Genomic DNA, 14,460 nt, shown 5'->3' with positions numbered 1-14,460 from the left:
ACAGTTTATCGTTATACAGGAGCTCAGGTGGAACTTCCAAAATTTGAAAGAAAAACCACACACCTTTTCCAAAATGTATGCCATGTGCATCAACACAGCCAAAATTATCGAAAAACAAAAAATGAAAAAGCCAAAAATGCCCCTAGTGAGACAAAACGGTTAAGCTAATAATTACGAATCCCGGTGGACAATTTTAACAACATTTAACTTATCGTCATAGAAGCTAGTACTTTCCTTCCATTGAAAGGAAACTGTGACTTCTTTATGACATTCACTCATATGGAGGAGACAAAAGTGTGACCTCAATTTTAGACAATGTGCAACAGCATCTAAAAGCACAATAACCAAAATATATATCATCAAACTACACAAAACTAATATAAGACAAGACAACAAAATATATAAACAGATTTTTATTTCACTTAGAAAGTTGACACATACATTGTCCTCTCTCTCTCTCTCTCTTTCTAGCTTTTGGTTAAAGGACTTTACTAAAAAATAATAAAATATTAAAAAACTAAATGAGTGAGTTGATAATACTGATACAAAACCTTCATCATATTTACATAAGAGTTTATACTTTGTTAAATATACAGTCAGATATATTGTCCATCACAGTAGATAGTCATGTTCAGTGGACAACACAGAGCCCAGATGTAAAACTGTGCTGCTGTCTGTCTCCGAGGTCGTGTCTGTGGTCTGTACTCTGCCGTCTGAAGTTCTGCCAGAATCCGGATCAGAGCCTCTTCCTCCCTCCCGAGGCCTCTCCTCACCCATCAGCTGATCAAAAGCAAAGTCATCTGAGTCCACTGGTCTGTGTGAGATATTTAAAGATTCCTCCTCTTCCTGGTCAGACGGCTCCTGCTTGGCAATAAAGTCGGACTGGAAAAGGGCCTGGATCTGGGTGAGGAAGGAATCTCCCTCCTCATCTGGCAGGGGCTCCAGGTACCTGGCCAGAGACGACAGCATCTAAAAGGGAGGTGATAGATAGAAGAGGTCAAGTGAGACAAAAACAATAAAACAATAGTAGCTGAGGTGAATCAGTTAATAAAGCTTTTAGCCACTAGGCTGGACAGACCTTCTCCAGACAGGTGAGATGGGAGTCTTTCTGGAAGAATCTGTCCATCTGCACACTCCTACCCAGAGTAGAGAAAGGAACAGTTTAGATACTCCACCATTTAGCTTTAAGACAAAAAGGCAGGATCAGCATTAGGCCCTGTGTGTCAGGAGGAGTCAGTTTCTCACTCACCAGGGTGTTTGACAGTATTTGTGGATGATCCACTGAGCTCTCCTCAACGTCTGCTCCCAGTCTGGAATGTCTTGTGATGACAGGAAGTCGAATCTGTAGGGCAGCTCTGGGGGAGGAACAGACAGAGAGAGAGACTCAGCCAGAGGATAAACTGTGTGCTGAAATCACTGACCTACATTGTCAGCTTGATTTCAAAGCCTCTTGATCTGAACTGTTTTGATGTTTTGAATGATGTCTTCTTGTGTGTGTGTGTGTGTGTGTGTGTGTGCATGGACGGATTACCAAACAGGCCTACTGGGCACAGGCCCAGGGGCCCCCTAACCTGTTGAGACAGAGCCTCTGTTTGACATGTCTTCTAATATTTCTTGTTGAGAAGTCACAAAGAGACACAAAACTACCAAAAAGAAACGCAAAATGTCTAAAAGAGATGCAAAACGACCAAAAAGAAACGCAAAATGATTACATAGAGATAAAAAACGACTACAAAGAGACACAAAACATCTAAAAGACATGCAAAATGACCACAAAAAGATGCAAAAGAACCAAAAAGAGATGCAAACCGACCAGAAAGAGACACAAAACAACCACAAAGAGATGTAAAACGTCTAGAAGAAATGCAAAATGACCAAAAAGAGATGCAAACTGACCAGAAAGAGATGCAAAACAATAAAAAAGAAACGCAAAATGACCAAAAAGAGACACAATATGATTACAAAGAGATGTAAAACAACCAAAATATGTCTCTTTGTAGAATCTGTGGCTCTTGTTCTTATGTAGGCAGGGTGGGGCCCTTCACTTGAATGTGCCCAGGGGCCCATTATCTTATAATCCACCTGGGTGTGTGTGTGTGTGTGTGTGTGTGTTTGTGTGAGTGTGAGTGTTAAACATACTCTGTGGGCCCAAAGCCTCCTGGCTCTCTTTCACCAGCAGACAGGTAGTTTGGGAGTGGGGCGAAGGATTGGCCGGGTCATACGGGCTCACTATCATCCCGATAAAGGGCGCTCCGCCACGCGAGAAATAACTCTGGAACCATCAGAACAAATGGAATCAGGTCACATGTTCACGATTCCAGTGAGACTTCTCTTCTGATCCATTCACTTTACCTGGAACTGGTCCTGCGTGTTGATGTCCCGTACTGACGGGTTGGGGTGGAAGGTGGGATGCGAGTGGTACCAGCCCACAACGCTGAAGCCCAGAGACGACAGCACGTCACAGGCCTGCGTCTGAGACAGCGGGTCCATCTCACACTGCAGACCGGTACTCACACTGTTGCACGGCTCTGCTGCACTGATCTGCACAGAAAACAAAGAATACTGTATATAGTAAATAAAATCTCCATCTTCATCGTCCACATTGTTGCTTTTCACTCCTTTCCCCTACCTTTAATACTCTCTCTTCTTCATTGAAGGTTCCACCCAGCAGGCCGATGACTTCCCCCCGCGACACGTGGGCATGCTGACAATCACACAACACATTTGATCGTTTTTGAAACATTAAAGTACAATAAATAAATGACAGAATAAATGAGACAATTGTTTCAGATTGTAATATGACAAAATCATGTATAGGCTAATCTGACTAACTCTTAACATGTTAGTGTGATTCAAAAAGGAAAATACATTCAGCTTGTGTGGCTGTGTGTATAGTATGCTATACCATGTCCATTATGAGAAGAGTCTCTGCACACACAATGACCTGGAAGGGTTCCTGGGGAGAACAGCAAAGAAGAACTTTTAATACTTTTTAAACTATACAAAAATAAAAATAAAACATGATTATGTAGGTTATGTATACATAATAAAAGGTGAAATCCCCATCTTGCAAGATACATTGCATTACTGAAGACTGAATGACGGGATAAATGGCCACTGACCTGCACATCCTCTCCAAAATACCTGCAGGGAATCAACTGGAAGGGATCAATAGACCTAAAGGAAGGAGTGAAACCACAAAAGTTACACACATAAATACAAGGCTGTCTTGAATCCGTACATGTTTGCATGAATCCATCATGCTCACCCTCTGAATCTGGAGATCTTGCAGGGTTTCGGCTGCTTCTTCATCTCTTCTCTCCGCAGAGCGAGTTCCTCTGCACTGAGATGCTGATGAAGACACCACCAACACAGGATCAGTAAATGTGAATTCACCCAGTGATCAATAGTGCAGTGTGTGTGAGAGAGTGTCCAAACCTCAAACGTCTGTCCCTCCAAATCTTTAGAGTCACACCAGTTTCCCCATGTGTCCCGAACACGGCGCTTCCTGGTCCGCTAAAAACGTGCAGCCAATCAGCAGTTAGCTCAAATTCCAGCAAACTTACAGTTTATATTCTTTATGGGAATTTGGAGTTTATGGGGACCTACCATGCTCTGCAGTCTCTGGGCGAGCTGGTAGGCCTCAAGCACATCTCTGCCCACCTTATGCTTGGAGCGGTCCACCACCTTTGGCCGATTATAGACCGCTTGCTCTATGAGAGAAGAGGCACAGCTACAAATTAAAAGGAAGCCAGATTTTTTTTTAGAGAACAGAAGAATGGCGTCATAGGCTCAGTAAAGTTACCGCAGTTGAAGTTGATGGCTCCAATGAGCTCCAGGTAGGTGTGTATTCTCCCGATGCAGTTGACGTCTCCGCAGTTCTTCAGTCCAGGACGGACTGACGTCTTGTTCAGGTACTTGGGTTTACTCCTCAACCTGGTCAACAAAATAAGTAATAAAAACTTCTTCTGCAGAGTTGTGGTGACAGAAGTTACCGAACATGTATTAAAAGGGTAGTTTGAAGTGGGGTTGTATGACGTACTTATCCATAGTCATTGTATTACCTACAGTTCTTCTTCTACACTTTAAAACACCCAAACTATCCCTTAAAGTCTTACCATTGATCCAGGATGTAGTTTCGGATCTTCAGATATCTTTCAGGGGTCTTTGATGGTCGTCCCTCAAAGAACTCTGGGATAGCTTGTTTCTCATCCTCAGCGATGGTCTCCATGTCCATCTCTACTTCCTGCTCAGGTGCCTTAAGCTCCTCCTCTTCCTCATCCTCCTCTTCCTCATCCTCCTCCTGGTCTTCCTTTTCAGCTGGACTCTGCTCAGTCTTATCAGCAGAATCTGGGAAGCAAAAACGATCACAGTGTAACTTCATCATGAGGTGGCTTTACATCAAAACAGCAGGTGTGAGTCTTACCTGTGCCATCACTACAGGCCTCTTCCAGTTGACCAGTCTGCGCTGAGCTCTCACACTGGGAGCTCTGGCCTTCGTTCTCATCAGTCATTTGCTCCAAGTTTGTCTGAGGGAGTGATGCTCGTTCACTGCCTTTCTCATCCAGCCCAGTAAAACCAGTCATCTCTGAGTAAGGGAGGGAAGACGAGGGTTGAGGACTTTGTGGAGACAGTGAGGTGAGGCTGGGTCGGTCCTCTGTCTCAGTCAGACCCGCCTCTTTCTGCTCCTCAGTGTCTTCCTGGACCTCGGTGCTCACTAGCTGCTGCTCTGGTTCAGTTTTGACAACAGCCTGCGGTTTGTTGTCATCGTCTCCGTCATCGCTCAGGTCGTCAGTGATGTCCACCTCCTCGTCCTCTTCATCAGAGAGCTTCTCTATGCGGACTGTGTTTGTCAGGGTGGCTGCATGACTGGAGGTGGGTTGAGGAGGTTGTAGGTGCAGCGCAGGACCAGCAGAGGGAGCTGCAGCTCTGGGTTCTGATTTAGCCTGAAAAAGAATATACAGATGATGAAAGAGTTTGTTTGTTCTTCATTTTTATTTCCCACAGCTCCCTGGGGGAATATGTTCTGGTTATGAAAGAGTTTTGATAATGAAGAAAGTACAAGTTTAACTGTGGGAGACTACTGTATTAGCAAACTGAAACAGGTAGAGAGAGTAAAGGCAAGTCTCACCTTGTGTTTAAAATACTGTCTGGCATAACTCTTGACCTGAAGAATGGAACGGCTTCCAACCAACTTGGCAATCTTAGTCCACCTTCGACCAAACTGAGCCTGCAGAAAAACACACCTAGTATGTTAGACAATACACTCACAAAGTAATCTGTTACAGGCCTGTAAACCCAGGCAACAGGGACAGCTTACCAGTCCATCCTCAAACAGGTCTTTCTCCTGTTTGGACCAATGAGAAGAGGCGCCTGAAGCCGACGTCTTGGCTGGAGACCTGAACATCCGAAAAGTTCGACATCAACACCAACAACATGGAGGTGTGTACTCTGCTCATATGTTAATGCTGGAGGAAGGATTGACTTACTTCTTCACTTTGGGCTCGTTGTGAGCATCACTTTCCCAAATATGGTTAGGAATCCCTTCACCTGTCAGATAGTATCTACAAGTCTGGTTCAGGACCAATAGACTTAATACTGAGTGTTATTCCCACTATGTATCTGGACAAAATACACTGTGCATTATAGTTCAACTTGAAACAGAAAACATGATGAAAATGTTAACTATAGCAAATATCTATAAATAAATATGGTCTAAATATGAACACTTGCTGCATTTCCACAACATAACCGAGAGCAGCCCATTCAAAATACTCTCGTCAATAAACTACCATTTGAACGTTAATATGATCCTGAACATAACTTTGCCTAGTAGTTCCTTCTAATATATTAGACATTACAGAATCTGCCTGGTCAAGCCAAAATATTTAAAATACTAATAAATGTGTTTATTCAACTAATCCTTGGGTTTGGACTGTCAGGGGTAATCGAGAGGTAAGGATAATAATAATACCACAGAACAATGTGTATCTGTGAAAGGTGTGATAAATCAACGTACAACACTCCTGTATCCTTATCAATATAGGCCCATTTCTTACTTACTTTGTAAATGTTTTATATTTGAGTCTTATATAGTGATTTTTCCTAAAATGATCTCCAAGCCGAGCTTAAACTTGAGACCCTTATTTCTTTAAATTATCTTAAACTTAGAATAGTGGAAGGGATCACTGCAAGCTGCAGTTGCTTCAATTAATCAACAAACACATGACTACATATTGCTGCCTTGTTAATGCACTGTATTAGGTGATGTATTTATTGTCGTAGCTATTGTTGCTGTTGTGATCTGATGCTGTTTGACCCTGTCTTGGCTAGATCTCACTAGTAAAAGAGGTTTTAATCTCAATGTGACTTCCTAGTTAAATAAAGGTTTATAGGTCACTGGCTCTGCAGCTCATCACCAAACAGAGGAGCTGGTTAAGCAGGAGGCTGCTGCTCCCCAAGTGCTCCACAGACAGACTCAGGAAATCCTTTGTCCCCCGAGCCATCAAACTGTACAACACCTCTCTAGGGAGGGGGGGACAAAGGAGGACGGTCTGCAGGACAGATAATAATGTGCACAGTGCACTTTAGACTAAGCTACTGGAGTTACCCTACACTATACTCATTTTTAACAGTCTCTTCTGCACTATATTCACTTTTGTAATAGTCATGTATCTCAGCTGTTACCCTGCACTATATTCAGTTTTAACAGTTTTCTTCATCTGCTTGTATTTTTAATATCTGGTATATTTTTTTGTACTTTGCACTACTAACTTTTTTACAACTTTTTTACTAACATGTTTTGCACTATGGAACTGTGATGCTGGAAACTTAAATTTCCCTCGGGATCAATAAAGTTAATACCTATCTATCTATCTATCTATCTATCTATCACCATTATGATATTATCATTTCCAGTGTTGTGTGATGCATGTGAGGTGAATGAAAGGATACTGTTCCTCCAGCAGCATCCTCTCTATCACCTCCCTGTTCTCCGGGCTGATGGAGCTGTCCAGCTCCCAGGGCTGCACAACAGAGAAGCAACACACACAGTCAACACCAGCATTAACAGACACACACATAGTCATATATACATGTATGGTCCCACACAGAGAGTCAACACCAGCATTAACAGACACACAGTCACAGATATACACAGAGGGAGTCATCTGAAGGACTGTTATCTCACCAGGATTCCTGCGCTGCTCTTCCAGGCAGACTGAATAAACTGCTCCTGAACTAAACCTCCTCCATCCAGCTCACTGCAGCAGAAAGAAAAGACATTAACACGGCCGAGGAGACACCTATCCATAGATATAAAACCATAAACCTGCACCTCTCATCCATCAACACAGCTAACCGAGGAGCTAACCGAGGAGCTAACCGAGGAGCTAACAGCAGCTGTGTCTGCACTGAGGGACTAAAGACAGCCAGCAGGTCTCAGTAGACTAGTGTAGACTACAACACACAACACCAGCAGACTGTAGAGATGTTAATTAATCAGAAACAGTACATATTCTCACCTAATACTGCTGTCAAACTCGTCTCCCTCGATATCAACATCCACCTCGTCCTCCATGTTGTTGGAGAAACGTAAACAACGGAGCGATACCCGGATGACCACAGCGCTCCGCTCTGCTCACAGCGACACCTGGTGGTGGGAGGTAACATGCACAGGGTGGTAACAGGGAGGTAACATGCACCAGTTTATATATTAATCCCATATTTCTGATAATAACCCTGCATCGATGTTCTACTATATCACTTTGATATTGTGAATATAAAAAATACAATCTATTTTATTATAATACTATGCATTTCCTTTCTTTATGATCATGATTATTATTATTATTATTTTAACGAATTTCAATTTATTTTCCACTTACTTACTTATTATTATTATTATTATTATTACAAATATGTTGTCTGCTTCTTTGGTTGTTTGTCCTTGCTTTTATTTTATTTTATTTTATTTATCTATTTATTTCTTCTCTATTCTTTTTTAAATTTTATTTCCCCTTATATAAAATATTACATTTTATATATTTGCGCTTTGTCTTGGTCATTTGTATTGTGTGATAGAGTTATTATTTTGTATCTTGGAGAAACAAGCGCAGGTATTGTTTAGCAGAGTCAATAAATAAAAAGTTAAATAAATAAATAAATAAAACAAGTCACCAAGGAAGTTGCTTTTGGCATCTGGTGTTTGATTATTTGCAGTGGAGGAATGTAACTACCGGTTAGATACACCCCAGGTGAATAGGGTAAAAAAAAAGAAAAGTTGATTACTTACATTAAGACAATTCTTCTTTGTATAATAAGTTTTCTGAAATTTTCTAAGCAAATGAGGCATTATCTTATTAAATATGTGCCAATTTGCATACATTTGCAGAACAGAAATCTGAACATTGGATAAAGCCAGGTTCAAAATGATTGTTTCATTTTGTTGACACATTAGAGTCAAAGGTTTTTACAGAGGGAAGTTTGGATTATCCCTTTCTATCGCTCCATAAATCAGAAAATACTGTCAACAGCCATAAAAAAAAAGATTTTTCGCCATGTTTTTAAGAATAAAATGTTGTATAAATTAGGCTATGAATGATATATGAACAAACCCCTCATTAAAAACCTTCAGAATATAGACAGGAATTAAACTGGAAAGTTTGGTGTATGTAAATGCTGCTGAAGTGGAGATTTCTGGCTCAGAGTCCGAGAAAACTCCAAAATATAACATGCACCACAGGTTCCATCCAGTGGTTTCCTATATCTTGTTTAATGTCCTATAGTATTATGTCTGTGGGGAGGAGTGTCAGTATATACATCTCCTGCATGAACAAAATACTGAAGTTTATGTTCCATTTGCCCTGATTTATTTTTAAATGTCTTCAGTTCTGGGAAACCACTGTAACCTTAGTGGTAACATTTCCAACAGCATTTGAAGGCAGCGTAATGAATGATGCCTTACATACAGACCCAAACTACCCTGCTGGATTTTATTTTATCTTATAGCAAGGGAGAGAAAAAAATGTATTCTACCCATCTTGGCTTTCTAAAGCCTGTTTTGTTTTGTTGTACTGAAGCTTTAACACTTTAGAAATAAGTCAGTTTAAGTGTTGTTATCAGCCAGTCAGGTGAAGTTAGCAGAACATATCACATGTGCATCAATGGCCTAGTATTGTGCATGTAAACCCCTGTGGCAACATTTTATTATACTCCCGTGGTTAGCTCGGTTGTGACCGTCAGTTTCCCTAAAGCGAACAAATGCACCCATTATCTTTTCCTTTAAGGACTAGGATTTAAGTGAAGGCTGAATATGAAGTCAACCACAATAAAATCCAACAACAAAGTGAAAGACAACAAAAAAAAGGTTTTATTTAGAAATTCACAGTTTCTAATGGCACTACATTTTTGTAGTAACTCACTCCTGCTCAAAAATACTGTGCAGCTCTTCAGAGTAATCACAGAGAGAAAGAGGAGGATAGAGAGAGAGAGAGAGAGAGAAAGAAAAAGAGATAGCACTTGACATATACGGTAAAAAAAAAAAAAAAAAAGGCATGAGGAGTCATACAAAGTGCACACTGAGCTCCTAGAATTTCTCTCCATTCGCTGTGTTACGGGATAAGTAGATTCAAAGTAGTCTTTCTCATAACACAGACACACACACATACATGAGATCAACAACAAATAAATCCTCACGTGCATACGGGTTCACACAAACACAAACAAACAGAACATCATTCAAAAAAAGGGTTTAAAAAACTCATGATTTGCTCGGCTTGTGGAACATACAGAATCACATTAATAGTGTTCCAAGTTTACCCATCGTCGCTGCGTTCCCTTTATTCAACGATTCACATCCTTCTCCTCACAAACCACAAGTACTATCGAGGTGGGGCGAACACAAAGTCAAAGAGCGATGACAAGTGAATAAAAGAGTGTGCAATGAGAGTGAGGATGCACAGAGAGAGAGAGATTAGGAAAGCGGGCATGGAGAGGGGTTTAAAGCTCCTAATGGGAATTAAGAGTGGTTAATAAAAGCAGGCATATTAAAAAAAACTTTTCTTCACAGTCACAGAAAGTCGTGCAATGGGGGGGTCGGAGGTGGATAAAGATATGTAAAGAGAAAGAGGAGCTGGTCAGGAGAGGTAATGATGGGAGAGTAAGAAGTCTCTGTCTCTGTCAAAATGTATACAAGTCCAACCACACAGAGCCAGTCAGAAACCGCATACATAAAGAAAAATATACATTTTATTATTTAAAAAAATGAGCTCCCCCTTCGCACACAACTCCCTACGCTGTTTAAACATTAAACTGAATGTTAACGCAGGTCAGTCATGAAATTGTGAAGTTAAAAGTCGATGCTGAAACACAGAAGACAGGACAATAATTAACAGTTTAGTCCTTCCCACTATCCAACTTCACCCAGCAGCTCTGAACCACAAATACAAACGCAGCAGTGTGACGATCCTAAAAGACGTTTTGTAAATCAATACTCAATTATCTTGTTACGCTGCTGCAGGACATGTGATTGCTATCAAACAGGATAAGAGGCGGCCATAATGTCAGAGCCCGAGCTAAAATGTAAAAAGAAGAAATTGTGTCAGTGCGGTTGAGTGCATCTCTCACTGTAATATATTTCTGTAACATTCTCACATGGATAAACTGCTTCGACACTGCAGGACTGGGAGAAAGCAAGTTATGTTAGAAAAAAAATCTGTAGTTAAATAAATAAATAGATAAATAAAACTGGTCCGTCAGACTCGGCTACAGGGTCCCAGTACGATGTGTGTGTGTGTGTGTGTGTGCGTGCTTGTGTGTGTGAGACGGTAAAGTGTAAACATTCAGCTCTGCAACCCAATGTGCTCCTACAGTACATTGTGCCCTGAAAAAGGAAACCTCCATACTGGCTGTGAGAATAAATCAAACAAACCACACATAAGCAACGATAAGTGAAGAGGAGCGTGGCTCAGCTACGGATGAAAGAAATAATAAAATATAAACAGAAAAAAAGACAATAAACCCTCATAATGGCTTCGCTCTATCCTGTTTGAACCAATACAGCGCAATTTTCTCTCTATTTGGTGCGTGAGCAAGCACTTCGGGCCCAGCCCAAACTAACCAAGTAGATAGTGAACTAGTAGGATCCAAAGACGGCTGCGGTTGTATTTGTAATATGAGGTTATAAAGTGAAAGGACTAACACAATCGGACATGTAAAATGTTCTTCATTCAGCTCTGGTGGTTGGTTTGGAACAGACTGACGGAGACGGAGGGAGAGAAAACAGAAAGTTTGGTGTTGTACGATGAACTCTGGTCCCATAAACAAAACACCTGCAGTCATGTTAGGATGCAATATAAAAGACAGAATGGATCAAATGATGGCGATGAAAGACAGAAGGAAATAAGAGAAGTAGTTTGTCATGCTCCACAGTTCTCACATTTCATCCAAAAGAGCAGCTAATACTTCTTGATGCCCCCCGTAGGTGAAGGAACGTAGAGTTGAGGCCAGCACCTCTCCTCACTGTGCGGATTAAAGCCTACTGGTGCTCAACTGTCATGGGACAATGTGCTTTTTCCAGTAGAAAAAAAACCCCATCTGGAACACACTTCAATGGATTTGACTTGTGTTAATGTTCCACCACGGTATCTCTCTCTGTCAACAACTCTTTCAATTTCATATTTCTTAGCATTAAAAGAACGAATATAAAGGCACGTAACCGTAAACAGCTCTTTGACAGGAGTGGATGAGGACCGGAGGATGTCGCGCTACTGCTGCCACAGCCACTTCAGTTCCACGGTGCGCCTGGGTGCTCATGGGAAATGTGGTTCTTTGGGATGCAGTAAGAGCTCATCTCCTCACAAGTCTGCTACCATATAGTGTGTGTGTAAATAGAAAGTTGTGTTCAGACATGTCCGGTGCCCGCCGTCACCCCGATGGTCCCGACACTGATCTCCTTGTTTCCCTTCATAAGCTGCTGCAGGCTGGGCAGAGAAGCGACGCCACCGCCCCGCATGGCAGGGAACTGCAGCTCCGTCTGCCGCGACTTCCGCCGCTTCATGGAGCGCTTCTCCTGGCGGGGCTTGGCGGGAGGCTGCTGGAGGGAGAAAGGCAGGCTGTGCCCGTTGCACAGGCCGGCGGAGGGGAAGATGGGAGAGGGAGGGGCGAGGCGGCTTGTGAAGGATTCCTCGGAGTGGGTGGACGAGCTGCAGCTGCTGGTCTCTGAGGGGAACTCCTTGGAGGTGCAAGTGGGCAGTGATGACACCTCCTCTGCAGAGGGAGGGGGTGGCGGTGGGAGAGAAGGAGGAGGAGGAAGAGGAGGAAGAGGAGGTGGTGGTGGTGGTGGTGGCAGCGCAGGGAGGCAGGGTTGGAAGCCGTTACAGTTTAGATCCCCGTTTATGAGCAGAGCAGAGGGATCGGCTGGCTGCAGAATCTCAACCTTGTCCAAAGACTTTGACTTGCAGCGCTTTTTCTGCAGGACAAACATAAAACAAGTGGAGCGAATGATGAAATAAAGAACATTTAGAGAAAGTCAAGATACATCTAATAATGTAAAGCCATATTAACCACTTTTGTGCTCGACATTAAGGTCACACAGATGGATCGAAGCAGGGTGGGAAAGTCTCATAGGGAATGATGGAGGTATTATGGAAACTACTTATCTTAATTAAGTATTTTTCAGCCATCATTTCTTATTATTTTGATGTATTCTTATTTATACTATTCTTGCATTTATATTCAACACATTTAATAGATCCTACGTCTCAGCATTTTGTATTTACACTGTAGTTATATATTGTATGTGTTTGACGCACATATTTGTACATATTTCTTATATTTCTCTTATTCTTATTTGTATTATTTATATATATTTCTCTTCATATATTGTGTTATATATTGTAGCATTGTGCATATAATTTACATGTAAAAATATTCCTTTATTTCTATTTCTTACATTCCTTATGCTTTATATAAGAGCAACTGTAACATCCCAGTTTCCCCCCCAGGAATCAGTAAAGTATTTCTGATTCTGATTCATAACTAATCAGTGATGTGTTATGAGAAGGGCTTCAACTAAGTATTATTTTCATTGTCGATTAATCTGTTGATTATTTTCTCGATTAATCGATTAGTTGTTCGGTCTATAAAATGGTGAAAAATGTTGATCAGCGTTTCCCAAAGCCCAAGACGATGTCCTCAAATGTCTCATTTTGTTCACAATTCGAAGATATTCAGTTTATTGTCATAGAGGAGTAAAGAAAGCAGAAAATATTCACATTTAAGAAGCTGGAATCAGAGAAGTTTGACTTATTTTTCTTAAAAAAGTACTCAAACCGATTAATCGGTTATCAAAATTGGTGATTATTTTAATAGTTGACAACTAATCGATCATTCTTTGCAGCTCTGGGGAAGAGGTGTGTGGCGTGTTTTAAATTTGAGGGACTTGCATTGAAGCCCTTTTTCAAAGTCAGAAAATAAGCCCACGGCGTCCGCAAAGAAGTGGTTAACAGGTATTTGGAGTGGGCTGCTGCTCCCTTATCTCCACTGAGATCAGAAATCAGTGACTGATGAAGAAGCCATTCACTGCTCTAGTAGCACACTTATATAATACAGACTGACTGACTGACTGACACTAGAAAAACACACAGCAAAAAAAGTAAGGCGGCCGTCACAGCCAACAGCAGCAGCTGGAACAAACACTGTACCTTTTTCTCTGGAGAAAACCTTAGAGGTTCTACAATGTACAAGTCATCGGGACCTACTGGGGAGGGGAGAGAGGGGCCAGGTTAATGATGGAATGGCAAACAGGAATACATACATGTAACAAGCATGAAGTGACCTTGCAAGTAGTTTTATCAAAAGATGCAAAAATCAATTTTCTAATCACGGCTTAATGCAGAAGATAACAGAAGTAATGTGAATAAAACTAAGGTGAAGCTAAAATCACAGAAAAGACTTTATCTTATTATCGATTACTACTTGCAAATGTCTACCATGAGCAGCGAAGCACCATGCTCTATTATTACACTCCTTAAGCCTGCATGTGGGCACAAGCTGGCAATGACAGCCTCTCAGCCTCAAGGGCAAACTCTCACACACTCGCACACATAGCTGAGGGATAATGAACAGCAGGGGGAGTTTTAGGTTTCATGAGTCAAAGACTTTATTCTTTTTTTGCTGCTTGCACCAGCCTCTCCCTGAGGGCTTGTGTTGCTCCAGGCACCGGCAACACCGGGGATATAACAGCCACTAAGCATGGCAACATGTGTGAGAGGAAAGAATGAAGATTAGGATGGTGACACATCCAAATGTGGACAGCTGTGCGGTAAGAGCTGCAGCAGTCTGATGCAACTAGCCTGAAAAGCTCTACGGTAGCGATAATATGATCTTTGCAATGAGCTGTGACTGTAGCATCAAGCCTCAATGTTGCTTCATGTTTCAATGACAAAAGAAGAGGGAGAA

The 14,460-nt window shown here is 41.6% G+C and overlaps 2 protein-coding genes across 7 annotated transcripts in view; both read right to left on the bottom strand.

The window, feature by feature from the left end:
• Positions 1 to 397: 397 nt before the first annotated feature.
• Positions 398 to 7,676, bottom strand: mysm1 (Myb-like, SWIRM and MPN domains 1). The gene is made up of 20 exons (XM_037770004.1): positions 7,524 to 7,676; positions 7,190 to 7,262; positions 6,955 to 7,025; positions 5,490 to 5,564; positions 5,321 to 5,399; positions 5,132 to 5,230; positions 4,427 to 4,946; positions 4,119 to 4,350; positions 3,806 to 3,936; positions 3,610 to 3,713; positions 3,439 to 3,516; positions 3,269 to 3,351; positions 3,123 to 3,177; positions 2,906 to 2,956; positions 2,630 to 2,704; positions 2,353 to 2,541; positions 2,140 to 2,272; positions 1,250 to 1,355; positions 1,079 to 1,136; positions 398 to 969 (listed from the first exon to the last, which is right to left on the bottom strand). Exons 1-20 carry the CDS (start codon positions 7,577 to 7,579, stop codon positions 613 to 615), a joined length of 2,625 nt encoding a protein of 874 aa, XP_037625932.1. The 5' UTR covers positions 7,580 to 7,676; the 3' UTR covers positions 398 to 612.
• Positions 7,677 to 9,347: 1,671 nt separating this feature from the next.
• Positions 9,348 to 14,460, bottom strand: part of suco (SUN domain containing ossification factor) — a 53,269-nt gene continuing 48,156 nt past the window's right edge. For 2 of the 6 annotated variants that reach the window (XM_037770000.1, XM_037770001.1), the window contains exons 22-23: positions 13,704 to 13,759; positions 11,903 to 12,469 (exon numbers count right to left, since the gene is read on the bottom strand). In XM_037770000.1, the coding sequence (XP_037625928.1) occupies positions 11,903 to 12,469; positions 13,704 to 13,759 (623 nt within the window). The other 4 variants (XM_037769997.1, XM_037769998.1, XM_037770003.1 and 1 more) reach the window with 4 other exon arrangements.

This window comes from Sebastes umbrosus, chromosome 5, assembly GCF_015220745.1.
Source record: "Sebastes umbrosus isolate fSebUmb1 chromosome 5, fSebUmb1.pri, whole genome shotgun sequence".
Classification (NCBI taxonomy): Eukaryota; Metazoa; Chordata; class Actinopteri; order Perciformes; family Sebastidae; genus Sebastes; species Sebastes umbrosus.
Note: the sequence above shows the minus strand (reverse complement) of the source record. Positions and strands in the feature narration are given on the sequence as shown.